Below are 27,967 nucleotides of genomic sequence, written 5' to 3'. Positions count from 1 at the left end.
CGGCCGGGAGGGCGGCGGAGCCGGCGGGCGCGGGAAGATGGCGGCGGCGGCGGCGGCGGCCGCCGCGGAGCAGGTCTGTGAGCCCCGCCGCAGCTCGGGGCTGGAGGGCCGGGGGAGGCCGGGGTCCTGCCGGTGAGGTCCTCCTTAGGACCGGCCGGCGGGGGCTGGGGTGCGAGGGCGGGCTCCGCGGGGCGGGGCGGGGCGGGAGCTGTCCGCAGCCCGGGATGCTGGCGAAGGCCGGGCGGGACCCCGGGCAAGGGGCTCCGGGGCGGCTAAGGGGGAGCCCTCCGCGGGCTCCCGGCCTGGCCTGGCTGTCCCTCGGCGGGGTCAGGAGGGGCGCTGTCCTGGAGGCCCGGGATGGGGTCGAGGCAGCCGGGAGCCTCCTCCGCCAGGACGTACTGGGGACATGCCTGCTCCGTGGCCAGCGAAGATGCGGGTAAAAATAACCCCAGCCGACGAGCCGCCAGCCTCCCCTGATACCAGCCAAGAAACAGTCAGCTGTTGTTGGGTATCAGCTTGCGGCCACTTCTTGTGTGCCATCCCCCTGGGCTGACAGCCACGTTTCTCCTCCCGCTTTGGTTCTGGAGACTAAGTCACAATCAGTATAAGACTGTCTCCTATCCAGTTGGTTTTAAATCATTTTTTAAAAATCCTTTATCAAGTATTTCCTAATCTGCATTGTGAACTTGTAACTTAGAATAGCTTAAAAGGCTATTTTCTTCCCCCAAAGCAGGCTATACATTATGCACACATTTACACACACACAAACACACACACATACACACACTCCTGTAGTTACTAGGGTGATTTGTTATAATAAAAATAATTTTGATAGTCTCTCCCCCCGCTTAACTATTATTTCCCTTTAAAAATAAACTGTGGTAGGATAGTTGCTTTGGAAAAGTCTCATTCTTCAGCATTGTTGAAAAAAATAAATGAGCCAAGTAGCCAACATTCTGTTTCCAGAAAAATCTTGTCTGAAAGTAATTAACTGCTTTTAGAGACCTAGTAGGTAGATATCACTGGAACAGTCATGCTGAGCACCATGAAAAATAAAAGACATGACATCTGCCTTCAAAGTTAAAGTCAAACTGCCAGATAAATGCAGAAAAATCAGCTAAAGATGGTAGGCAAGCTACAGGACCTAACAAAATGTAAAGGAATGAGTGAAATTGAAAGGAGACAAAGCTTCTTGCAGTTGTTGAGACTGAAATTGTCCTTTGCTTCTGTGATTTCCCTCCTGAATTATCAGCACCTGTTTTTAGATGGTTCTTTTTTCATGTGCATCACCTGTTGATACTCTTGGAAGTTCCAACTAGTTTCTGTCTTGCTTTACACAAAGACTGGGTAATCTGATCCATCCCTTATTCTCCACTTCAGAGTTAGGTATTTATGTCTCCAGTCTGAATTTAACTGAATTTTCCATGGGCACCCCAAACTCAGAAATTTTTAATGGTGAATGGTGCATTATACTCACCATTAAAAGGGCTCCATTCACTTGGTTTGCCTTGCCACAAGCAGGACTGGCTCAAGGGAGCTCAGAATGGACCCACCTTTGGGTTAATGCTCTGCTCTCCCAGGCTTGGTACTTGAGCAGAGAACCTCACATTTTCTTTTTGCTCTAAACCCCACAAATTATGTATCAGGCCCTATTTGGGGGTCATCTTAGATCCCCCTAAGTAACACTCACATCCAGTCAATCACCAGGTCCTTTCAGTTCTGCCTCTTAAGGACTCTCCCAAATCTTGATGTGCAGTGTCAAAATTCAGTCAAGCCCTCATTTGAACTGTTAGGGAAACCTGCTGTTGATATCTCCATCTCTAAATTCATCTATTCCAGTTCAACTCTTCTTGGTTTAGTTTTGCTATAATGCAAATCTGTATCACTAACCTATTTTAAATCCCCATTGCCTTCAGAATAGAGTCTGTCATTCTTGATGTGGTACTTATATCTACTCATTTATTGATCCCTAACCACATCTTGGGGCTTCCCAATGGTTCAGTGGTCAGGAATCTGCCTGCAAAGCAGGAGACCCAAGTTTAATCCCTGGGTGGGGAAGATCCCCTGGAGGAGGGCATGGCAACCCACTCCAGTATTCTTGCCTGGAGAATCCCATGAACAGAAGAGCCTGGCGGGGTTCAGTCCATAGGGTTGCAAAGAGTCGGACATGACTAAAGAGACTTAGCATGCAAGCACAACCACATTGCGCTTCTTATTTTGTCCTATTCGTATCCTCATCTTCTTCACCATCCATATAAAATTACCAACATTAGTTTGCAGAAGATGACCTCTACTCAGTTTCGTGATGTTTCCTCTGCCTGGAATGCCTTCCTCTGTACTTTACTTGGCTAACTTCTGTTTGTCCTTCAATGTTCAACTGAAGCCCCAGCTTTTTTGAAGAATCTTCAACTGATGACCTTACTTGATAAGTCAAAGGGTATTCCTCTTATGCACTCTTTTCAGTTTCATTGCTTTACGACTGCACTTGCCATGTTGAACTGTAATTGCTAGTGACTCCATCTATCTACTCTGCTGGCCCATAAGTAAGTTTATTGAGAGTAGGTGCTATGCCTTGCACGTCTTGGTAGTCTGGAATATCTGGCATACAGCAACTCATCAGTAAATGGTAAGTGCAAAGAATGAAATATACTGATGTACATGAATTGACAGAGAAAAGTAACGAATTCATCCCAGGAAGGTAAGATTTGCCCTGTCTTTCTCTTATGTAGTCCCGTATTCAGATTCTGGCTAAGAGTGCTAAATTGCCCATCTGACATCACTGTCATAATCCTATACTGGATCTGTGAAAATTAGAAGCAAATTCACTTTCCCTAAGATATTCTACTTCCTCTGGCCAAAAATCTACCAAAATACAAATTCAACTCTAAAATGTTTGCAGTGTCGACAAGCCCTCATAGTTTCTGCACCTCGCGTGGATACACAACCTACATGACTGTATTCAGCAACTTGTTTTGTGTTAAACCTGTTGAGTAGATTGAATGATCTTCTACAAAGCCTTTCTTACCACTTCAGTTCAGTTCAGTTCAGTCGCTCAGTTGTGTCCCGACTCTTTGCGACTCCGTGAACCACAGAACACCAGGCCTCCCTATCCATCACCAACTCCCAGAGTCCACCCAAACCCATTTCCATTGAGTCAGTGATGCCATCCAACCATCTCATCTTCTGTTGTCCCCTCCTCCTTCTGCCCTCAATTTTTCCCAGCATCAGGGTCTGTTCAAATGAGTCAGTTCTTCACATCAGGTGGCCAAAGTATTGGAGTTTCAGCTTCAGCATCAGTCCTACCAATGAACACCCAGGACTGATCTCCTTTAGGATGGACTGTTGGATCTCCTTGCTGTCCAAGGGACTCTCAAGAGTTTTCTCCAACACCACAGTTCAAAAGCATCAATTCTTCAGCACCCAGCTTTCTTCACAGTCCAACTCTCATATCCATACATGACCACTGGAAAACCATAGCCTCTACTAGACAGACCTTTGTTGACAGAATAATGTCTCTGCTTTTTAATATGCTGTCTAGGTTGGTCATAACTTTCCTTCCAAGGAGTAAGTGTCTTTTAATTTCATGGCTGCAGTCACCATCTGCAATGATTTTGGAGCATCTATTTCTGGTTTATTGACTCTGCCAAAGCCTTTGACTGTGTGGCTCACAATAAGCTGTGGAAAATTCAGAAAGAGATGGGAATACCAGACCACCTGACCTGCCTCTTGAGAAACCCGTATGCAGGTCACGAAGCAACGGTTAGAACTGGACATGGAACAACAGACTGATTCCAAATAGGAAAAGGAGTACGTTAAGGCTGTATATTGTCATCCTGCTTATTTAACTTATGTGCAGAGTACATCATGAGAAACACTGGGCTGGAGGAAGCACAAGCTGGAATCAAGATAGCCAGGAGAAATATCAATAACCTCAGATATGCAGATGACACCACCTTTATGGCAGAAAGTGAAGAAGACCTAAAGAGCCTCTTGATGAAAATGAAAGAGGAGAATGAAAAAGTTGGCTTAAAGCTCAACATTCAGAAAACTAAGATCATGGCATCCGGTCCCATCACTTCATGGCAAATAGATGGGGAAACAGTGGCTGACTTTATTTTTCTGGGCTCCAAAATCACTGCAGATGGTGATTACAGCCATGAAATTAAAAGATGCTTACTCTTACTGCTTGGTGAAGTTTAAAAAATTTTGTCTGCCACATTACCCACAATGATTATTCTTGTCTTTTTCTGTTTTCCATAAGCCCTCAACCAGCCTGCTATCCCTGCAACCACAGTAAGATTCCAGCTGCCCTCTCCACTCTTTATTGAGAGATGACCTTGCCTTTTATATCCCGAGGAAAAATAGAAATGGTTTCTCTTCCTGGTGTGAACTATTTGAATGAAGTGGGAGCCCACCTTTTAAGACTCTTCTATACATTCACTTTCTTTCCTGTCTCCTGGAGGATCTTATTTCCCTCATTACTCTGCCCTACTCTGAGGTATCTGGTCTTTGTCCTTCTTGGCATGTTTCCCTCTGCCATCAAACATGTGAGTCTTCCTACAAATTGTTGGAGGGAAGAGACAGAAAGATCCTAACAACAAGAACAAGCACAGTTTTCCTCTGACAGTACATAATTCTTTAGTTATAGTCTTCTCTCTTACAATAAATGTACACTTGCTGGCATCTTTTCAGGACTATTTCTGCTAACAGTTTGCTACTCAGAGTTTGAAAGTCACAGAGGCGATTGTTACCATATTAAGTTCAGCAGTGCTGCACATCCTTAGTTTTCTTGTATCTCTCATTTTCCATTGTTCCTGCACAAAGTTTTGCAAGAGTACTTCCTTGGCTCTTTGTTCTTTTGCTCTATACAAGGGGTCCCTGACTTCCAGGACCCAATGCCTGACACTCCGAGGTGTAGCTGATGGGCTAATAATGGAAATGCAGTGCACAATAAATGTAATGCCCTTGAATCACCCCCAAACCATCCCCCTACACCCCAGTCTGGAAAAAATTGTCTCCCATGATACCGATCCCTGGTGCCACAAAAAGGGTTGGGGACCCCTGCTTCACGTTGTTTTTTTACAGTAGACCGATATTAGTCTCACATATTTAATTTACTTTGAAGCTGAAGATTCTCAAATTTGTCGAGTCCTGACTGACCTAATATCTCATGCCGTCTTTCTCATTGCCTTTGAGGCATGCGGTCGTTTCTCATTCAGTTCAAATGCAGCATATGTAAAATCTCCCTGCTTCATTCCGCATGTTTAACTAGTCACCATTCAGTAAACGTGAGGGCCTTTTTTTTTAAACCTGGCTACAAATTCACTCAGTTCTTCTCTTGACGTCTGTTTTTAATTTCTCCTTTTTCATCCCACCTGTTTTAGGCCCTCAGTACCTCGGGTTTCCCTTACGACAACATCCCAGCAGCTGCTGCTGCTAACTTACTTCAGTCGTGTCCAACTCTGTGCGACCCCACAGACGGCAGCCCACCAGGCTCCCCTGTCCCTGGGATTCTCCAGGCAAGAACACTGGAGTGGGTTGCCATTTCCTTCTCCAATGCATGAAAGTGAAAAGTGAAAGTAAAGTCGCTCAGTCGTGTCTGACCCTCAGCGACCCCATGGACTGCAGCCTTCCAGGTTCCTCCGTCCAGGGGTTTTCCAGGCAAGAGTACTGGAGTGGGGTGCCATTGCCTTCTCCGATCCCAGCAGCCTACTTGCTAATATTCTCCTCTTTCCTGTGTCTCCTGCAAATACTCACACATTTAGCATCAAACATATATCGTTCATATTCAGAGACCTCTAGTGACTCGCCAATAAACAGATGTAAAGACTAGATAGAATTTGTTCACAGGTGTCCCAAAACTTCCACAACCTGTCCTCCTTTTCCACCTTGATCCTTCCTGCATTGCCAGATCTGACCCACCTGCTCCTTCTGGTTTCCCTGACAACTCCAAGCCATGCTGTCTCTTCTCCTATGAACTCCACAGCATGTATTGTCTGTACTATTGATTTTGGCATCGGAGCATACAGAATACGTTATTGCATTGCTAACTAATTTGTGTACCCAAATCACATTTGTAATATCTGGAGGATAAGGATCTTGTCCTGTGTTTCTTTTGTATTCCTATGTATGGGATTAATGTTAAAGCATAAAGGGCTTAAAAAATGCTTATTCAATAAATTAATTTTCCCAAAGCTCTCAAAAATATGAAAGTTGGGCAGTAAGCATTTCTACTCCTTCCTTTTATGTTCATGATATACCAAATAATCACCTACAATGTCATTCAGCCGTAGTCAGAGGTTCTCACATTTTTTGGTCTCCAGTTCTCTTTATACTCTTCAAAATGAAAATCCCTACGAGAACAAGCTGTGGGTTTGTAGGGGAAATCAAGAGAAATTAAGTCTGAAGGAATCTCTGGTATCTAAAATTATTAGATGTACTCATTTCAGTAAAATATCATTGAGTGCCTTGTTGTTGTTGTTCAGTCGCCAAGTTGTGTCTGACTCTTTGGGACCCCATGGACCACAGCATGCCCGGCCTCCCTGTCCTTCACGAACTCCCGGAGCTTACTCAAACTCATGTCCATCGAGTCGGTGATGCCATCCAACCATCTCATCCTCTGTTGCACCCTTCTCCTGCCTTCAATTTTTCCAAGCATCAGGGTCTTTTCCAGTGAGTCAGCTCTTCACATCAGGTGGCCAAAGTACTGGAGTTTCAGCTTCAACATCAGTCCTTCCAGTGAACACCCAGGACTAATCTCCTTTAGGACGGACTGGTTGGATCTCCTTGCAGTCCAAGGGATTCTCAAGTCTTCTCCAACACCACAGTTCAAAAGCATCAATTCTTCGGCGCTCAGCTTTCTTCAGTCCAACTGTCACATCCATACATGACCACTGGAAAAACCATAGCCTTGACTAGACGGACCTTTGTTGACAAAGTAACATCTCTGCTTTTTAACATGCTGTCTAGGTTGGACATAACTTTCCTTCCAAGGAGCAAGCGTCTTTTCATTTCATGGCTGCAGTCACCATCTGCAGTGATTTTGGAGCCCCCCAAAATAAAGTCTGTCACTGTTTCCCCTGTTTCCCCATCTATTTGAGCTGAAGTGATGGGATCAGATGCCATGATCTTAGTTTTCTGAATGTTGAGCTTTAAGCCAACTTTTTCACTCTCTTCTTTCACTTTCATCAAAGGCTCTTTAGCTCTTCGTTTTCTGCCATAAGGATTGTGTCATCTGTATATCTGAGGTTATTGATATTTCTGCCAGCAATCTTGATTCCAGCTTGTGCTTCATCCAGCCCAGCATTTCTCATGATGTACTCTGCATATAAGTTAAATAAGCAGAGTGACAATATACAGCCTTGACATACTCCTTTCCCTATTTGGAACCAGCCTGTTGTCCCATGTCCAGTTCTAACTAGGCCAGAATGCTGGAGTGGGTAGCCTGTCCCTTCTCCAGGGGATCTTCCCAACCCAGGAATCGAACCCAGGTCTCCCGCATTGCAGGCGGATTCTTTACCAGCTGAGCCAGATGGGAAGACAGAAAAATCATACCTTTGACTATGTGGACCTTTGTCAATGAAGTGATGTCTCTGCTTTTTAATATGCTGTCTAGGTTTGTCATAGCTTTTCTTCCAAGGAGCAAGCGTCTTTTAATTTCCTGGCTACTGTCACCACAGTGACTTTGGAGCCCAAGAAAATAAAATCTGTCACTGTTTCCACATCTATTTGCCATGAAGTGATGGGAGCAGATCCCTTGATCTTAGTTTTTTGAATGCTGAATTTTAAGCCAGCTTTTTCACTCTTCTCTTTAACCCTCATCAAGAGACTCTTTATTTCCTCTTTGCTTTCTGCCATTAGAATGGCGGCATCTGCATCTCTGAGGTGGTTGATATTTCCCCGGCAATGTCCGCAGCACAGTGGTTGCTGTATGGAAACTCAATGTAGCCAGTGGGCTTCCCTGGTGGCTCTGCCTGTCAGTGCAAGAGACTCAGGTTTGACCCCTGGGTCAGGAAGATCCCCTGGAGAAATGGCAGTTTTCTGGAAATGGCAATCCACTCTAGTATTCTTGCCTGGGCAGTCTCATGAACAGAGCAGCCTTGTGGGCTATAGTTCACAGGACCTCAGAAGAGCTGGACATGACTCAGCGACTAAACAGCAGATGTTAATCAGTACAGTTCCTTCATGGTAGCTTAACCTATACACTAGTGAATGAATTGTAAAAATAAAAACTTTTCATGGCATAAAGTATCACAGTCATATCATATCCTTTTTAAAAAGCCAGTGATATGGGATGATCGGCTGATAACCAGTTTCTCCAGTTAAGAGACAGAGAGACTGTATATAATATAATTCTTTAAAAACAGTAAGGAAATTGTAATTAATTTTATATTAACTCTTACCTCATGTATCTACATGTTTTATATATTCATAGCAAATCTTTTTCTTAATTTTTAAATTGTTGAAAATCTCTTTCTTTAAATTGTTGAAAATCTCCAAAATTTTTTCCAATACGTTGGTTGAAAAAAATCCACATATAAGTGGATCCATGCCATTCAAACCCATTTTGTTCTAGGGTCATCTGCACATTCATGAGAGAAGAGTAAAAAAAAGAAAACATCATCATAGTGGGTTTCTTCTGAAAATGATTTTCACCCTCCAGACACTTGAAGGATTTCAAGGGACATCTCCATGGTTTCCTAGCCCATACTTTGAAAACTGCTGGTCTAGGATAATGCTAACTTTAGCCAACTGGAGTGATAAGTAAAGTGTATTAGCCTTTTTAAAATTCTTTTCATGTAAATGAAACACATGTATATATGATTAAGCAGATCTTTATAAATTGTTAATAAAAACAGTTCCACTGTAGAGTGTGTCTATCAGCTCTCCCCCAAAATGAGCTGGCTGTTCACTCTAATGATGGTAGGACTATTCAAAGCAGATAGTGGAAGTCTGTTATCAGACTGTTATCTATAACCCTTCTCAGTACAGTCGTGTCCCTGCTTGGAGCCTGCAACTCAACATGTGTGTGCATGCATGCTAAGTCACTTCAGTTGTGTCCAACTCTTTGCAACCCTTTGAACTGTAGCCCACCAGGCTCTGTCCATGGGGATTCTCCAGACAAGAATACTAGATAGAGTGGGTTGCCATGCCCTCCTCCACAGGATCTTTCCAACCCAGGGATCAGATCATGTCTCCTGCATTGGCAGATGGGTTCTTCACCACTAGCGGCACCTAGGAAGCCCCAGTGCAACATGACTTGAGGTTTATTAGTAGAAAATGTATCACTAACCAATTTAGCTTTCTTTCCTTATGAATTTGCACCTAACAAATAATGCATCCAAAATAGAGAGTATAGCTGCTCCATTGTGTTGTATTTTGTTTTTAGCAAAGTTCCAATGGTCCTGTGAAGAAGTCCATGCGTGAGAAGGCTGTTGAGAGAAGGAATGTCAATAAAGAGCACAACAGCAACTTTAAAGCTGGCTATATTCCAATTGATGAAGATCGCCTCCATAAAACGGGACTGAGAGGGAGAAAGGGCAATTTAGCCATCTGTGTGATTATCCTCCTGTTTATCCTGGCTGTCATCAATTTAATTGTGAGTATTTAGCACAGAGTATTCTTTTCTTAACTGTTTTTAGTGAAATTATGGTAAACAATCTGCCTGAAATGTGGAAGACCCAGATTCAGTCAGTCCCTCAGTTGGGACAATCCCCTGGAGAAGGAAATGGCAACCCACTCCAGTATTCTTGCCTGGAGAGTTCCATGGACAGAGGAGCCAGTCTACAGTCCATGGGGTTGCCAAGAGTCAGACACAACTGAGCGACCAACACTCTCTTACCTCATTTTTTTGGCATTTAGCTTTACTGTACTTTGCCTTTACTGCATTTTTTACAGGTTGAAGGTTTCTGGCAGCCTTGTCCCAGGCATGCCTGTTAGTGCTAGGCATGGCAGCATGCTCACTTTTTCCAGCAGCATCTGCTCACCTCAGTCTCCTTGTCACAGTTTAGGAATTTTCACTACATCTCAGAGTTTTTCTCATTATTATATTTCTTATGGTGATCTCTGACCAGTGATATTAAATATTACCATTGTAATTGTGTGGGGTTCCCACTATCCCCATCCGTAAAAGATGGTGAATTTAATTGATAAATGTTGTTCTGATTGCTCCATCCACTAGCCCTTCCCCCCTTTCACTCTTTCTCTCCCTCTACTTGAAGTAAAGTGAAGTGAAGTCACTTGGTCATGTCCGACTCCTGTCACTCTCCTCTGTGCATGGGATTTTCCAGGCAAGAATACTGGAGTGGGTTGCCATTTCCTTCTCCAGGGGATCTTCCCAACCCAGGGATATAACCTGGGTCTCCTCCATTGCAGGCAGACTCCTTACTGGCTGAGCCATTCTCTAAGAGGCCAATGGCCTCTTAAGTGTTCAAGTGAAAGGAGGAGTTGCAAGTATCTCTCAGTTTAAATCAAAAGTTAGATATGATTAAACTTAGTGAAGAGGTACATGACAAGCTGAGATCAGCTGAAAGCTAGGTCTCTTATGCCAAACACTTAGACAAGTTGTGAATGCAAAGAAAAGCTTCTTAAAGGAAATTGAAGGTCCTACTCTAGGGAATTCCTTGGTGGTTCAGTGGTTAGGATTTGACACTTTGACTGTCAAAGTGCCAAATTCAATCCCTGGTCGAGAAATTAAGATCTCACAAGCTTTGCAGCACAACAACAACAAAAACGTAATTCCTATTCTAGAGAACACATGAATGGTAAGAAAACAAAATAGTTTAATTGCTGATACAGAAAAAAGTTTTACTTGTCTGGATGGAAGATCAAACCAGCCACAAAATTCTCTTAAGTCAAAGCCAAATCCAGAGTAACCAACACCTTTCAATTCTATGAAGGCAGAGAGAGGTAAGGAAGCTGCAGAAGTTTGAAGCTAATGGAGGTTGGTTGATGGCGTTTAAGAAAAAAGGCTCTCTATAACATAAAAGTACAAGGTGAAACAACTTGTGCTGATATAGAAGCTGCAACAAGTTATCTAGAAGACCTACCTAAGATCATTACTGAAGGTGACTTCACTAAATGACAGATTATCAATGCAGACAAAACAGCCTTATATTGGAAGAAGATGCCATCTAAGACTTTCTCAGCTAGAGAGGAGAAGCCAGTGCCTGGCTTCAGAGGACAGGCTGATTCTCTTGTTACAGGCTGAGACAGCCAGTGACTTTAAGTTGCATCCAGCGCTTATTTGCCATTTGGAAAATCTTAGGGCCCTAAGAATTATGCTAAATCTTCTGTGTCTGGGCTCTGTAAGTGGAACAACCAAGTCTGGATAACTGCACACTTGTTTACAACATAGTTTACTGAATATTTTAAGCCCACTGTTGAGATTTGCTGCTCAGGAAACAAAAAGTTTCTTTCAAAATGTTACTGCTCATTGATGATGCATCAGTCACCTAAGAGCTCTGATAGAGATGTACAGTGTTGTTTGTACTGTAGATGTAGTGTTGTTTTCATGCCTGGTAACACAACATCCAGTCTGCAGCCCATCGATCTAGCAATAATTTTGACTTCCAGGTCTTATTAAGAAATACATTTATTTATTAAGAAAAAAGAAATACATTTTTCAAGGATAATAGCTACCATAGATAGTGACTCCTCTGATGGATCTGGGCAAAGTAAGTTGAAAAGCCTTTGGAAAGAATTCATTATTCCAGATGCCATCAAGAACAATGGGGGTTTATGGGAAGAGGTCAAAATATCAATGTACACAGGAGTTTGAAAGAAGTTGATTGCAGTCCTTATGCTTGACTTTGAGGGGTCCAAGACTTCAGTGGATCAGGTAACTATAGATGTGGTAGAAATATCAAGATAATTAGAAGTAGAGTCTGAAGATGTGATAAATTGCTACCATCCCCCGATAAAGGATAAAGAGTTGCTTCTTACGGATGAGCAAAGAAAGTGGTTTCATGAGATGAAATCTCCTCCTGAGGGAAGATGCTATGAAGATTATGGACATGACAATAAAAGATTTAGAAGTGAAGTGAAGTGAAGTCGCTCAGTCGTGTCCAACTCTTTGTGACCCCATGGACTGTAGCCTACCAGGCTCCTCTATCCATGGGATTTTCCAGGCAATAGTCCTGGAGTGGATTGCCATTTCCTTCTCCAGGGGATCTTCCAAACACAGGGATCGAACCCAGGTCTCCCGCATTGTAGACAGACGCTTTACCGTCTGAGCCACCAGGGAAGTCAAAGGATTTAGACTGTTACATAAATTTAGTTAATAAAGCAGTGGCAGGTCCCGCACAGAGATGCTTCAAAGCCTTGTTAAGAATGTTTGGATCTCCATGAAGTCCTACTGTACCCACGTTTACCTGGAGATTTGGGTAGGCATGGCATCATCATTTATAAAATCAGGAGTGCTGATAAAAGAGGTAAAGCCTTGAAAGCTTCCAGTCCTGCACCTGCTCGTGGTCATCATTAACCAGCTTTACTTGAGTGGGACGTAGGTCTGACTGTGTTGTGGGAACACAGGATGTTGTGTATGCTTGTAGCAGTGCTGCTGCTCTCGGGCATGAATAAATGTGCCTGTGAGGACCTCTCCCCCGCCACACACACAGACACACACACACACACACAGCAGGATTTGAGAGGGTTGGCTCCAATTTTGGAAGAAGTCCTACTGTAGGTAAAATGCTATCAGCTATGTGTACTACAGAAAAGTCATGAAAGGAAGAGTCAGTGCAGCAACTGCATTATCACTTTATTTTTAAAAATTGACACAGCCACCCCAGCCCTTCAGCAGCCACCACCCTGATGTGTCAGCAGCCATGAAGTCAAGGCAAGATCCTCCACCAGCGAAGAGTTTATACTCACTAAGGGCCCAGGTGATAGCATTTTTTAGCAAAAAGGTATTTTTTAATTAAGGTATGTACATTTTTTTTTTGCCTCACCTCATGGCTTGCATGGAGAAGGCAATGGCACCCCACTCCACTACTGTTGCATGGAAAATCCCATGGACGGAGGAGCCTGGTGGGCTGCAGTCCATGGGGTCGCTAAGGGTCGGACACGACTGAGCGACTTCACTTTCACTTTTCACTTTCATGCACTGGAGAAGGAAATGGCAACCCACTCCAGTGTTCTTGCCTGGAGAATCCCAGGGACAGGGGAGCCTGGTGGGCTGCCGTCTCTGGGGTCACACAGAGTCGGACACAACTGAAGTGACTTGGCAGCAGCAGCAGCATGGCTTGCAGGATCTTAGTTCCCCAACTACAGCTCAAACTCAGATCCTCAGCAGTGAGAGTGCTGGGTCCTAACCACTGGACCACCAGGTGTATCAACAGGATTCCCTGAAAGTTGTTTTTTGTTGCATGCTTAATAGACTACAGTATAGTGTAACCTTAAGTTTTATATGTACTTGGAAGCCAAAAAAGTTTGTGTGACTTGCTTTATTACAATATTCACTTTATTGCTATTATCTGGAATCAAACCCACAATATCTATGAAGTACGCCTATATATGTTTTATCTCATACTGAATTTTAATGAATATTTTCTCTATGAAAACCTAGTGTGCTAATATTGCCATCATCAACTTAAAAAATAGCCACAACCTAAAAGTTGTGAATTATGTTTTATTCTGCGGGTATTTTTAGAATTTCAAACCTTTAGGACTTCGGACCCGGTAGACAGCATATCAGCTGACCCTGAGAGAACTGCTCTGAGGAGGTTAGGGGACGAGCCAGGTTATATAGAAGTTTTGCAACAAAGGGCAGGTAGTCTGAACATCAAAAGAGTATAGTTAATTAAAGGAAGCCAGATATCCCAGGTTAAAGAATTTATCAATTTTCTGTGCATGGGAAGATGCAAGAATCTGAGTTTGCTGGAATCATTGCTTTCGTATACATCTCAGCTATCTGGGGCCAGTGTCCTGTGTTTTTCACGTCCTGAGCATCCCTGGGGCTCACAAAAGGATTGGTTGCAGTCTGATGGCTGGTATTCTCCATCCTAAGTGTCCTTGCTGTTGCTTCAGTCGTGTCTGACTCTGTGCGACCCCATAGATGGCAGCCCACCAGGCTCCCCCATCCCTGGGATTCTCCAGGCAAGAACACTGGGGTGGGTTGCCGTTTCCTTCTCCAATGCATGAGAGTGAAAAGTGAAAGTGAAGTTGCTCAGTCGTGTTTGACTCTTCATGACCCCATGGACTGCAGCCTATCAGGCTCCTCCATCCATGGGATTTTCCAGGCAAGAGTACTGGAGTGGGGTGCCATTGCCTTCTCCTAAGTGTCCTTAGGGCTCATCAACTCACATTGAAGGGCTGTAATTGCTGATGACTCTGACATCCTTGTATACTGATATGTCAGGAAATACTTCATTTCTCACCATGTACTAATTTTACTTAGAAAAAAATGTTTATAGACTCTTTCCTTTAAACAACTTAACTTTTAAAAGATTAGCATCAACTCAACAGAAGAGACCTTTCCCGAGATGATTTTATTGCCTTCATCTCTCGTAAAAATACACTCCTTCATGTTTTCTTTCAACTTTTCCCAAATTTACTTTTGCCTCCTCAGCTTAAAAATAGTGAACCTTGGATGCAGTAGACTAGTTTACACCAAGGTATGAGGAGTTGGTGTATTACCTTTTCGAAAGAAAATTGCTTTCTTAAAGAAGGAGACTTTTTAATAAATATTTTTTTATTCATTTATTTGGCTGTGTCAGGTCTCAGTTGTAGCACATGGGTTTAGTTGCCCCGCAACACGCGGGATCTTAGTTCCTTGACCAGGGATCGAACTCATGTCCCCTGCATTGCAAGGCACATTCTTAACCACTGGACCACCAGGAAAGTCCGTTAAAGAAGACTCTTAACTCAAGGTTGAAACTATCTGAAAGTTAAATGTGAAACCCTCTGGCATGTGTGTGGACAGACATTTTCAGAGAATGATTATTGGTATCCCTAACACCAATCATGAACATGGATGCCGCAGTTCTAAAGGGATTCCGTTTACTGTATTCTTTACTTCTAATACTCTTAAGTCAGTCCTTATGTATTTTATGTACATCCAAAACATTTGTGTCTAATTCTTCACTTAAATTAAAAGAGCTGAAACTGCAAGTAGCTTTACTAGGAGCACATGTTCTGAATTTATTTTATTGAAAAGTTATGGTTAAGATGGCAAAAAAAAAAGACATTTTTCATCCCCTTCTGCTCTAAAAAGTTCAACCTAAGGTTACAATGTCAAGAAGCAGAAATATCTTGGAAGAAAGCGGGAGGCAATCAGAATTCTAAATCATAATATTCGAAGACAAAAAGGAGGATGAGGAATGGCAACTTACCAGAGAAGAGAAACTGCATGTTGGGGAGGGTGTTGCAGAGGGCATTGGTGGAAGTGCCTTGCAGAATCCTAAAAAACCTCAGGAAGTGGAAGTACAAGTTCCTTGAAAAGCAGGAGTAAGAGGGAAACCAAAAACAGAGAGCATCTTTGAAAAATCCGTAGAAGGAGCCATGTGATCCCCAGCCCCGCTCCCCTTCCAGCCAGCAGTCACGGAGCTGCCCCTCCTCACCCTGTGCTGAACCAGACAGGATTCTTTCTGTCTGAGGGTAGGCATGGGTTTCCCTAGGAAAGCAGGGGAGTCCTACCCTGAGCCTTGAGGCTCCCTTATCCTTATCCCCCACCTCCAGCTCCCTGCACCAGGCTTACATTCTCTGGGCAAGATCTGAAGATGCGGACACTTGGCAGGTTCCCGTGAAAAAGCTACCTAAATCCCCTACTGTGAAGCCTGTCAGTTACTAGCCCCACCCCACACAGAGACCTTTCCATGAACTTTTTATAACCACTGTGTTAACTATGAACACAGAGCCACAGGGATCAGTAAATTTTTATGGAACACTCCCAGAATTGAGAAATGATTGAGAACAAAAGCACCCAAACCACAGAGAAAATAGGAATTCAGGGAAATAGAGAAAATGTAGCAAATGACAGTAAAGTTAGATGTCTGGATAAGGAAGCCGTGTACATATACACAATATCAGGGCTTCCTTGATAGCTCAATTGGCAAAGAATCTACCTGTAATGCAGGAGATCCAGTTTGATTCCTGGGTTGGGAAGATCCACTGGAGAAGGGATAGGCTGCCCACTCCAGTATTCTTGGGCTTCCCCTGTGGCTCAGCTGGTAATCTACCTGCAATGTGGGAGACCTGGGTCTGATCCCAGGGTTGGGAAGATCCCCTGGAGAAAGGAAGAATGTTATCAAATAAATCAAGAAAATTTGAAAACTACTATTCTGGGTCCATGTGTGTGTGTTAAGTCGCTTCAGTCGTATCTGACTCTTCAACCCTAAGGACCGTAGCCTGCCAGGCTCCTCTGTCCATGGGATTCTCCAGACAACAGTACTAAATGGGTTGCTATTTCCTACTCCACGGATTTTCCCCACCCAGAGATTGAACTGGCATCTCTTAAGTCTCCTGCATTAGTAGGCAGGTACTTTATCACTAGCACCACCTGGGAAGCCCATTCTGGGTCCAGCAAATGCCTAAAAAAGACTCACACCAAAGCTATCACTGTAAAATTTAAGAAGACCAGGAATAAAGCGAAGATCTTGAAATCTTCCAGATAATTTTTTTTAAAAGATTATATATAAAGAACACAGAATCAGAGTGGCATCAGATCTTTCAAAAGCAGTGCTGGAAACTAGCAGGCAGGAAAGCAAGGGCTTTCAAAATTCAGACAGAAAATAATTTCAAATCTAGGAATGTGTGTCAAGCTAAACTGTCAATCACATGTGAAAGATTATAGAGACATTTTCTTAGCCGTGCTCAAAAAACATTTACTTTCCATACATTCTTCCTAAGGAAGCCATGGGTAACTGCTTTACTGAAGGGTACTAAACCAAGAAGGGTGAAGACAAGGATACAGCAAACTGGGTACCCTACACTGGAGAAAGAAAAAGGAAGCTGTAGCGTGAAAGGGAAGGGAAAGCTCAGGATAACAGCTGTGAGGCAGACCCAGAACAGACTAGAGGCAGAAGATGAGGGTTCCAGAAAGAGTTCCTGGGAGAGGAAAAGAGAATACATTTTCTGAGAGGTTTGGACTTTGAGAACATTTTATTGAGAGACATTTTACAGAAATGTTGGAGAGTTTGAAAAGACTTAGTCTGGTATTCAGAGAAATTAAGCAAATGAGGGAAAGACAAGTGTTAAACTCTGAAAGACACAAAGCCGGAGAAAAGAACTGCCATCATAGTACAGTGTTTGGCTTGGTGTGAATAATATTTATATTGTCATAATGGCTGAGAATACTGAACATGGATGTAATGTGGGCTGGAGTTAGGGGAGAAGAAATAGAAGTGAGCTAAAATTCTCATCTGCTAAAACAGATTAATAGATAATAACCTAAAATTGATCAGTAAAGACATAACACGCACATTATGTAGAAATATGGAGAGAAGTTCTAGACAAAAATAGCTAAAATTGCTTAAAGTGGACAAGATACAGAGGGGGGTGAAAGAAATAAACTCCTTCCTTTTTTTAACTTTTAGTTATTTGTATATAATACCTTGATTAAAATAAAATTGGTTTTGTTTGTAAGTGGAAACCCAGTTTATGTGTTTATGTCGCTGATGAAACCATTCAGGAAGTTTAATCCTTTGGCAGCTGCCTTTTCTGTTTGCTTTCAAGTTGTGTTAATGTATGCTACCTATCAACAGTGGGTTTGATTGCTATTTTAGATAACACTTGTTATCTGGGCTGTGATTCGCATTGGACCAAATGGCTGTGACAGCATGGAGTTTCATGAAAGTGGTCTGCTTCGATTTAAACAAGTATCTGACATGGGAGTTATACATCCTCTTTATAAGAGCACAGTAGGAGGAAGGCGAAATGAAAATTTAGTCATCACTGGCAACAACCAGCCTGTAAGTAACCATATTATTTGAGAAACATTAGAGAAAAATTCTTTGTAAAAACCTCAAGCTGATTGTTTGAAATGGATATTTTCCTTTAGAGAAAATTCATAATTATATTTGATAATATTGGCCTTGTAATCTATTCAGTACTTTCTTAATATTCTAGGTTTTGTTTATGGTAATATTTTCTGGGATAGATATAATTACTGTAAGAATGCTTAGTTACTCGTTTTCTCCTCCATATGAAGAAACCATTTTATAAAGCACCTGCATCCCACCCTCGCCTTCCCCCACTGTGTCCAATATGACATTGTAAAGCAGTTATCCTCCAGTTAAAAATAAATTTTAAAAATCATCATCTTCCCAGGTTAGAATAACCTCTATTCTCTGGGTGTCTGGTGGGGAAATACATCCATCTAGTCAGTGGCAACCCCTGCCGAGTGGCTGAAGGAAGCATCCTTACTGGCCCTGCCCATCTTAGCTCTGGGTCCTTGTGCTCGGCAACCATCTGTTTTCTGCCAAGCATTACAGCACATAAGCATGTGAGCCCTCATTTGAAAGAACTCTTCTCCCAAGTGGGTGGAGGGAGTCAGAGAGAGGCAGTGAAGATTACTAGAAGTTAAAAGTCTGTTATTGTAGAGTTTTTGATAATGCTCTTGATGAATTTTGGATGCAGCCTTTTTCAGAAACATATTCATGATGAAGTGTTTTTCTGAAGATTGTTTTTCAGCAAGGGACAACAAAGCTCAGTGTAGAAAAGAACAAAACTTCTATTACAAGTGACATTGGCATGCAGTTTTTCGACCCAAGGACTCAAAATATCTTATTCAGCACAGACTATGAAACTCATGAGTTTCATTTGCCAAGTGGAGTGAAAAGTCTGAATGTTCAAAAAGCATCTACTGAAAGGGTATGGTTTATTTTCTTTGCTTTATTAATGGAAGAGAATTACTGTCTAGAGTTACAAAGTGTGTATGGGGGGAGGCAGTTTTACTGATACAGTGCTGGGAAAGCATTAACTCCAAAATAGTGGAAAAGATTAGTTCTGCATTTGTCATCAACTGGTTTGTGTGATCATTATCAAATCATCTCTTTACATCTATAAAATATGAATGAAAACACTTGCCTTTCATATTTTTTCATTGAAACTTCTACTCTTCTATCTCTAATAATAATTCTCACTTTAATTTAGAAATTCTTCATCACTAGTTTGTTTTTTTTTTTTAATTTTCAGATTACTAGCAATGCTACCAGTGACTTAAATATAAAAGTTGATGGGCGTGCTATTGTCCGTGGAAATGAAGGCGTATTCATTATGGGCAAAACCATTGAATTCCACATGGGTGGTAATATGGAGTTAAAGGCTGTGCGTATTTTTTGAATTTAAGTGAATTGCTAGATTCTTGGGTACATAAACTCATATTTGGAAAGTATAGTTATGAAAAATGATAGTGTATTTGTATTTTTTTGACATGGAAAGATGTTCACAATAGATTATGAAGTGGAAGTAAGTTGTAAAACAATGTGTGAAATACTTCATTTTTATTTTTCAGATTATATGTATGTTTATAACCTAGAAGGTTATGCCAAAATGTCAACAATGGTTAGTTATGGCCAGCAGGGTAACAGATACTTTTTATTTTATTTCTGCTTGCCTGTTACTTTCTAAAAAAATTTTTTTTGCATAATGATGCCTGTATTATTTTAAAAAGCAAGCAAACAAAAAAAAACCTTCTTAAAGAATATCAAAATAACTATCCATGCCCTGAAGTTTTTTTGGGTTTTTTCGGTTAAAGATATTTCATATCTCTTCCTGGGTTTTGTATCTAGTGATGTAAAAATCAATTAGTCAATATATAAAGTGTTTTTATTTATACATCTATTATAAAGGAAAAAGATTTTGTCTTTATTATGCCTGTTGAAAAGCACAGTTTTCTTTGTGCTTCACAGACTATATCTGAACTTTAATAGGTAACATATTTCATGTAAGGGAGCCGTAAGTCCAAAAGCATTTTACCTGTTTCATAATTCCGGTCAAAGTATATTTATTCAGAATGTCTTTCAGGCACCTGCTCTATGCTATCTAACTAAAGCTAATTAAATTTATCAAGCATTAAATAACAAAGATGAACTTAAACCTAAGGACTTACAAAGTAATTCTTTCCTTTAAAAAAATGGTTTTTTCACTTTCATAAATATCTTTTTCCTCTGAAGAACATGTACCAGTCTATAAATAGTAAATATGAACATAAAATGTGATTCTTATCAGAAGCTCAGTATCAGTGCTGAGTACTCTTTATGTACCCTGTAGAAAGAAGCCATCCTTCTGAGAGAGTAATAGTGTCACAGAGGGGCTGCTGTTCTCCACATCAGAAACTCAGAAGCAAGAGCTGTGACTGATTTCTTTATACCCATTAGCAAATTACCTAAATCTTTTAATTTTTTCTACTCGAAAATTCTACCTGTTGTTAATGTGGCATACTTTGAAATACACACACACACACGCACACACACACACCCAATATCTCCACAGTTAAAGAAAAAGAAGCCAGTGTTGAAAAGATAATTAGCTTTGTCTTTCAGCTAGTGTCAGAGGTTGGTTTTTAAGTGTGTGGCTAATCATTAGGAAGAATCTTATCAGTTAAACTGCTTTTTTAAAAAAAATGTGCTAAGACAGATATGCTATCACTTATATATGTAATCTAAGAAATAATACAAATGAATCTATATACAAAATAGAAACTGATTCATGGATATTGAAAACAAACATGGCTACTAAAGGGTAAAGAAAGGCAGGCAGGGAGAGAGAAATTAGGAGTGTGGGATTAATAGATACAAATTACTATACATAAACTAGACAATAAGGATTTACTGTATGTCACAGAGAACTGTATTCAAAATCTTGTCATAACTTATAATGGAAGATAACCCCAAAAAACAGATGTATGACTGAATCACCTTGCTGTACACCTAAAACTAATACAATATTGTAAATTAACTGTTCAGTTCAGTCGCTCACTCGTGTCCGACTCTTTGCGACCCCATGAATCGCAGCACACCAGGCCTCCCTGTCCATCACCAACTCCCGGAGTTTACCCAAACTCATGTCCATCGAGTCGGTGATGCCATCCAGCCATCTCATCCTCCGTCGTCCCCTTCTCCTCCTGCCCCCAATCCCTCCCAGCATCAGAGTCTTTTCCAATGAGTCAACTCTTCACATGAGGTGGCCAAAGTATTGGAGTTTCAGCTTTAGCATCAGTCCTTCCAAAGAAATCCCAGGGCTGATCTCCTTTAGGATGGACTGGTTGGATCTCCTTGCAGTCCAAGGGACTCTCAAGAGTCTTCTCCAATACCACAGTACAAAGGCATCAATTCTTCAGCATTCAGCTTTCTTCACAGTCCAACTCTCACACCCATACATGACCACTGGAAAAACCATAGCCTTGACTAGACGGACCTTAGTCGGCAAAGTAATGTCTCTGCTTTTGAAAAGAGTAAGCGTCTTTTAATTTCATGGCTGCAGTCACCATCTGCAGTGATTTTGGAGCCCCAAAAAGTAAAGTCTGACACTGTTTCCACTGTTTCCCCATCTATTTCCCAGGAAGTGATGGGACCAGATGCCATGATCTTCATTTTCTGAATGTTTGAGCTTTAAGCCAACTTTTTCACTCTCCTCTTTCACTTTCATCAAGAGGCTTTTGAGTTCCTCTTTACTTTCTGCCATAAGGGTGGTGTCATCTGCATATCTGAGGTTATTGATACTTCTCCCAGCAATCTTGATTCCAGCTTGTGCTATACTTCCATTAAAAAAAAAACCTGCTTTACAAATTTAAAGAAAGTAAAATTACATGACCACAAGATGGCAGCATTGGAACAAAATTTGAAAATTCCATATACTATTTCAATTCCATGTACTATCTCTGAAAGAGATTGGAATACCAGACCACCTGACCTGCCTTCTGAGAAATCTGTATACAGGTCAGGAAGCAACAGTTAGAACTGGACATGGAACAACAGACTGGTTCCAAATAGGAAAAGGAGTACGTCAAGGCTGTATATTGTCACCCTGCTTATTTAACTTATATGCAGAGTACATCATGAGAAATGCTGGGCTGGAAGAAGCACAAGCTGGAATCAAGATTGCCGGGAGAAATATCAATAACCTCAGATTTGCAGATAACACTACCCTTATGGAACAAAGTGAAGAAGAACTAAAGAGCCTCTTGAAAGTGAAAGAAGAGAGTGGAAAAGTTGGCTTAAAACTCAACATTCAGAAAACTAAGATCATGGCATCTGGTCCTATCACTTCATGGCAAATAGATGGGGAAATAAAATTTAAAAAATAAAGCATTCTTTATTTTGGGGGGCTTCAAAATCACTGCAGATGGTGATTGCAGCCATGAAATTAAAAGATGCTTGCTCCTTGGAAGGAAAGTTATGACCAGCCTAGACAGCATATTAAAAAGCAGAGACACTACTTTGTCAACAATCGTCCATCTATTCAAGGCTATGGTTTTTCCAGTAATCAGGAATGGATGTGAGAGTTGGACTGTAAAAAAGCTGAGTGCCAAAGAATTGATGCTTTTGAACTGTGGTGTTGGAGAAGACTCTTGATAGTCCCTTGGACAGCAAAGAGATCCAACCAGTCCATCCTAAAGGAAATCAGTCCTGAATATTCATTGGAAGGACTGATGTTGCAGCTGAAACTAATACTTGCCCACCTGATGCGAAGAGCTGACTCATTTGAAAAGACCCTGATGCTGAGAAAGACTGAGTGCAGGGGGAAGAGGGGACGACAGGATGAGATGGTTGGAGGACATCACCAACTCGATGGACATGAATTTGAGTAAGCTCCGGGAGTTGGTGATGGACAGGGAGGCCTGGCATGCTGCAGTCCATGGGGTCGCAAAGAGTCGGACACGATTGAGCAACTGAACAACAACAACAACAACATCACTAACATAATCAATTAACTGTTTCCATCACTTCATAATCAACTTTCTCTCATTGCTTTAAACACCCTCTATAAGCTGATGACTCTCAACTTTGGAACTTCTTTCTCCCCTGAACTAAGATTCATATATCCAACTGCCTTCCCACCTTTCCATTTCAGTGTCTAATAGGCATCTCAAACGCAGCACGTCTAAAAGTCTGCATATCCTCCCTCCCTCCCCAAACGTATTTCTCTCATTGTTCCCATCTTGGTAAATGGTGCCCATTGGTTCATCAGCAGAACCCACGGGCTCTACCTTCAGAAGATGTACAGAGCCTGGCTGATGATCGCCACCTCCTCCACCATGGTGCAGACCACCGTCATTTCCTGCCTGCACTGCCGAAACAGCCTCCTCTTTCACCCCTGTACGCAATTCTCTATAAAAACAGCAGAGAAATCCTTTCTAAAAGATCATGTCACTTCTCTATTCAGAACCCTCCAAATGTCTTCCCATCTGATTGGGAATAAAATCCAAAGTCCATTCCCTGGCCCCATGTGTCTGGCCCCTGGTTCTTTTGGTGACTCACCTCCTTCAGCCACACTGGCCTCCTGTCTATTCCTGGAACACAAGTCCCGCATGCATATTGTTCTTTCCTTTGCCCCGTCACCCACATGCCCTTCTCCCTCATGTGACCCAGTTTCCATCAGACTGTGACCTTATCAGAGAGGCCTTCCCTAACCTTCCTCGGTAAAGTAGAACCGCACCTGGTCACTCTCTCTCTACTTATCCTGACTTGCTCTTCTCAGATGATGATTGTTTTACCTCTTAAGATGTATATTGTCTGCCCCTCCCCAGTAAAACATCAGTGTATGAGGACTTGAACTTTGCCTGTCTGTTTACTGCTATGTACTCAACACCAAGAATAGTGTCTGACACACAGGAGACATTTAAAAATTAATCACTGAATGAAGGAAAAGAAGAAGAGGGAAGAAGGGAAAGAGAGGAGTTCCAAAAGAGAAAAAGAGTCTGCAACACAATAGTGCTCCTGGGACAGTGGGCTTAAAGAGGAGAACTTCCAGGCAGTCTTCTTTGAGTATCTGGTCTTCAAGATTATATGGCTTGAATCTTCATTTATGGTGTTACCAAAAATCATTGGAAATTAAAATTACTTTTCTCTAAGAGAGAAACGTTTTCTAGTTTTTCTTTTTCTGTTCATTGTCAGAAACATCTCAATCAGACACTTGGTTAAAACTCTCTTAAGCAGTAGCAAATGAAAAAGATCTGAGACTCGATCAGTGTCAGTCTTATGTGCACTTAGGAATTTTGATATAATTTTTAGCTAACTGAAATAAATTATGTTAAGTGTATAAATACACCTTATGAACAGTTACTAAGTGGTCACTTGTCGAATTTTGATTGGTTTGGGGATTTTTTTGTTGTTATTTTGGTCATGAGTTTACTCTATCTTACCACCTTCTATTCTTGCTCATATTTCAGTGAGTTTTGTTTATTATTTTTGTTCTGTCCCTTCTTGTGGGTGTAAATAAACTGTAATGATTTTTCTCCTGATAGGAAAACAGCATCATCCTGAACGGAACTGTGATGGTCAGCACGGCTCGCCTGCCAAGTTCCTCCAGCGGAGACCAGTTTGGTAGTGATGACTGGGTGCGTTACAAACTCTGTATGTGCGCTGACGGAATGCTCTTCAGAGTGCAGGTGACGGGTCAGAACATGGGCTGCCAGACCTCAGACAACCCCTGTGGAGACCCGTACTAGAAGAACCCAAGAGGACATCAGTAGATTCATATTGTGACTTGACTTTTTATCTTTTTAAGAGGAGGCACGCATATCATGTTTTTATGGAGTTTGTGATAACTCATAATTATTTTATCTGCAGTGCGCTGCGGCATCTATTATGTAGTCTCCATGTTTAAGATAGTCTCAGAGAGCCTAAATTCTAATACATTTCATTGAGTTGCGCTGATCTTCAATTTACGGTTCTCTAAAATTATTGAGAGAAGTGAATATAATCAAAAGTAATCTTTAAAGAAGTATTTTTTTAATGCCACTGTTCCTGTCTAAAGGATAAAGGGATGAAGCAACTGTTTAGACTCACTGTAAGTAACTTTTGGTAACTAATGGGGATAGACCCACTTAAGATATTTAAAGGTACACCATCAATAAATGTTACATGTTCTATCTCTTGGCTTCTAAGAGGAAAGAGAGATTTTTAGTATATTACTTTCAACTATATTCTCACATACAAGTGAGGTCACTAAAGAGCTTCACATATGGGAGATAGTAAGGAACTAAACGTCCGTCTCGTCACAGCTATGGTTTTTCCAGTAGTCATGTATGGATGTGAGAGTTGGGCTATAAAGTTGAATGCTGAAGAATTGATGCTTTTGAACTGTGGTGTTGGAGAAGACTCTTGAGAGTCCCTTGGACTGCAAGGAGATCCAACCAGTCCATCCTAAAGGAAATCAGTCTGAATATTCATTGGAAGGACTGATGTTGAAGCTGAAACTCCAATACTTTGGCCACCTAATGCGAAGAGCTGACTCATTTGAAAAGACCCTGATGCTGAGAAAGATTGAAGGCAGGAGGAGAAGGGGACGACAGAGGATGAGATGGTTGGATGGCATCACCGACTCAGTGGACATGAGTTTGAGTAAACTCTGGGAGTTGGTGATGGACAGGGAGGCCTGGAGTGCTGCAGTCCATGGGGTCACAAAGAGTTGGACACGACTGAGTGACTGAACTGAACTGATGGTTCCTTAGTTTTGCACTAGGAAGAAAATACTCTTAAGAGAATGACTCATTAAATATTGATTTACTTGTTAAATACTGTGTTCGCAATGTGGTAGAAATGAAAGCACCATCTCAGCTTTAACTAGTAAATGATGATAGCTGTCACTTATTGAGCATCTTACACTGCTAGGCATTGTCCTAAGCATTGCACATGTAATGTCTAGTTCTCACTACAGACTCAAAAGCAGATGGTATCCCAGTTGACCCATTTAGGAAACTGAGGATTAGAGAAGTTAAGAAACTTGCCTGAGGAAAGAACAGAGTTGAGATTGGAATTCAGATGTGATTCAAACCTAGATGGACCTGTTTCTAAATACCACATTCTTTTTATCACTATTGTACTGGATTTTTAGGTATTTAAAACTCTAGAAAGATGAACAGAGGCTAATTCAGACTTACCTATGCAGATAAGAATCAAAACAGTTGTGCTACTCTAGATAAAAGAAAATCAATCTCATGTCAAATAACTAACCAGTCAATGTCAGATTTTAAAGCTTCTTAAGCCAATTCCCAAATATTATACTATAGAGAGGTCATAGTTGTGGGTTACCCCCATTCCCCAACTGGGGTGCCTGAATGAGTAAAGGGGTTGCCAAGATATGTATACCTTAGCCTTTGGGGTGGCACAGTGGGAGACCGGGAGGTCATGTCCCAGGTGAGCCCCGCTGGCCAGAGATGGCTGGTGAGTTTACCCCAGCGAGCCAGACAGATATTAACCTTTTTAATATGTGCCAAACCTTGAGAAGAGTCAGGAAGCACTGGATTAAAGGGCACTAATGCAGGAAGTAATACAAGTAATTTTTATGTAAGATGAGAATTGATCTTTGCTTCTAATGTCAGCACCCATTGTAATGATTTACAACCCTCAAGCCTGTTGATTTTTAATGTGTTTCATATTTGACTTAAAAGGAATTCTGGTATTATTAACACACATGCAACATCAGGAAGAGAGACTTCAAAGTAGTGTACCATAAAGTAGGCAGCAGAGATAAACCATAATCCCCATTTTGCTTTTAATTATAACAGTATTCTGTCCTTGACACTTTGAAGTATATAGATGAGAAAATCAGTATTGTCACAGTCTCTACGATAGAAAAACCAAACCAGAAAACAGTAGAGACTGACTTGCCTATTACTGAGTACAGTTTTTAAGTGAAGAAAAAAAGAGAGGAAGTGAAATTTATGCCCTTCGGGTATTGCTAGTTGTAGTGATATTCAAAACCCATATGAATATATTCAGTTTCATTTAATATCTGAATGATATTCAGAAAAAATCCATTGGAATTTTCATTCAGCAGCTCAGTATGTTTGTAAATTTTACATTCATTACATGTCTGCTTTATTTAGATTTGCTTTGCAGTTTTGTTTAGATAAGTATTTTTACAAAAACCACAAAACACTATGTTACAAAGTATTATTTATTGAATGTAATTCATGAAACAATCTATTTTTACTTCTCTGAGAAATAACTTGTTTTTGATACATTTCCATAAAGTGCTTTGGACATGAGAGAATATTTTGATGTTTTTATAGAACTGATTGTTAAGGTAACAGGTATAGTATTTTAGGACACTTTACAGGTAGCTTTTGCTTCTTCATCGAAACATAAAAATTCCCTGGGAAGCAGAACAAGAACAAACCATCCATTTTGTGTAACAGGAAAGCCTCAGCTACTCTTTCTTCCCATCAGACGGTATTTTTCTATAAACTGAATTCTTAACTTCACCTCTTCTGCTGATTCCTCCCCTGCATCAAGCACTGATACGACAGGCAACAGACGTAGGGTGAGCAGAGGACAAGTCAGACAAGATCCCAGGAAAATGGGGCATCCCACGCTTGTTTAAATAACTGCGCTCCTTTAGAGGTAGATGACAATGACAGGGGGGACAAATGAAATGAAAGCAAGGCATTTTAGAGGCTGTCTAATGGGCAGGTAGGAAGAATGCAAAACAACACAGTAGGGACTGTCTATGTGTTGTCTGTAACATTTAAAAATATACTTGTGTTCTTTTTGCATTATGAAAAAAACAAATGGTGTATGATAATTTTGAATGAACAATGAAAGTTCTACCTGCTTTTGAGTGAGTTCTTTAAAAGAATGAGGATGTTACGGTGCTAAACTTGACAAAAAAGAGAGACCACTGGAATGCTAATAATTTTAGTAACCTCTTTTCAAAGCATTGAGGGGGCAAAGATTACAAATTATGCCATACAAAAATAAACATATAAATCTGTTTTGAGTTACTAATTTGACTTTCAGTTGATTCAGTTTGTAATAACTATTGATGACCTCTGTTTACAATAAAGATTCTATAAAATTGT

At 41.2% G+C, this 27,967-nt stretch overlaps 1 protein-coding gene and 1 pseudogene across 1 annotated transcript; both read left to right on the top strand.

Annotated features, from left to right (window-relative positions):
* SGCB (sarcoglycan beta) lies at positions 8–27,967 on the top strand. Its single transcript, XM_018049452.1, has 6 exons — positions 8–73; positions 9,389–9,598; positions 17,724–17,909; positions 18,619–18,810; positions 19,135–19,266; positions 24,407–27,967. The coding sequence occupies exons 1-6, from the start codon at positions 38–40 to the stop codon at positions 24,608–24,610; spliced, it is 960 nt and encodes a 319-aa protein (XP_017904941.1). The 5' UTR covers positions 8–37; the 3' UTR covers positions 24,611–27,967.
* Positions 12,309–12,867, top strand: LOC106502204 (annotated as a pseudogene).

Source organism: Capra hircus, chromosome 6 (genome assembly GCF_001704415.2).
Source record: "Capra hircus breed San Clemente chromosome 6, ASM170441v1, whole genome shotgun sequence".
In the NCBI taxonomy this organism is placed as follows: domain Eukaryota; kingdom Metazoa; phylum Chordata; class Mammalia; order Artiodactyla; family Bovidae; genus Capra; species Capra hircus.
Note: the sequence above shows the minus strand (reverse complement) of the source record. Positions and strands in the feature narration are given on the sequence as shown.

What these genes read in the sequence shown, in the direction of transcription:
- SGCB (XM_018049452.1), top strand. Translation starts at nt 38, where the DNA reads ATGGCGGCGGCGGCGGCGGCGGCCGCCGCGGAGCAG. An exon ending in CGGCGGCCGCCGCGGAGCAG is followed by an intron (nt 74 to 9,388) that starts GTCTGTGAGCCC and finishes TTTTGTTTTTAG; the next exon opens with CAAAGTTCCAATGGTCCTGT. An exon ending in GTAATATGGAGTTAAAGGCT is followed by an intron (nt 19,267 to 24,406) that starts GTGCGTATTTTT and finishes TTCTCCTGATAG; the next exon opens with GAAAACAGCATCATCCTGAA.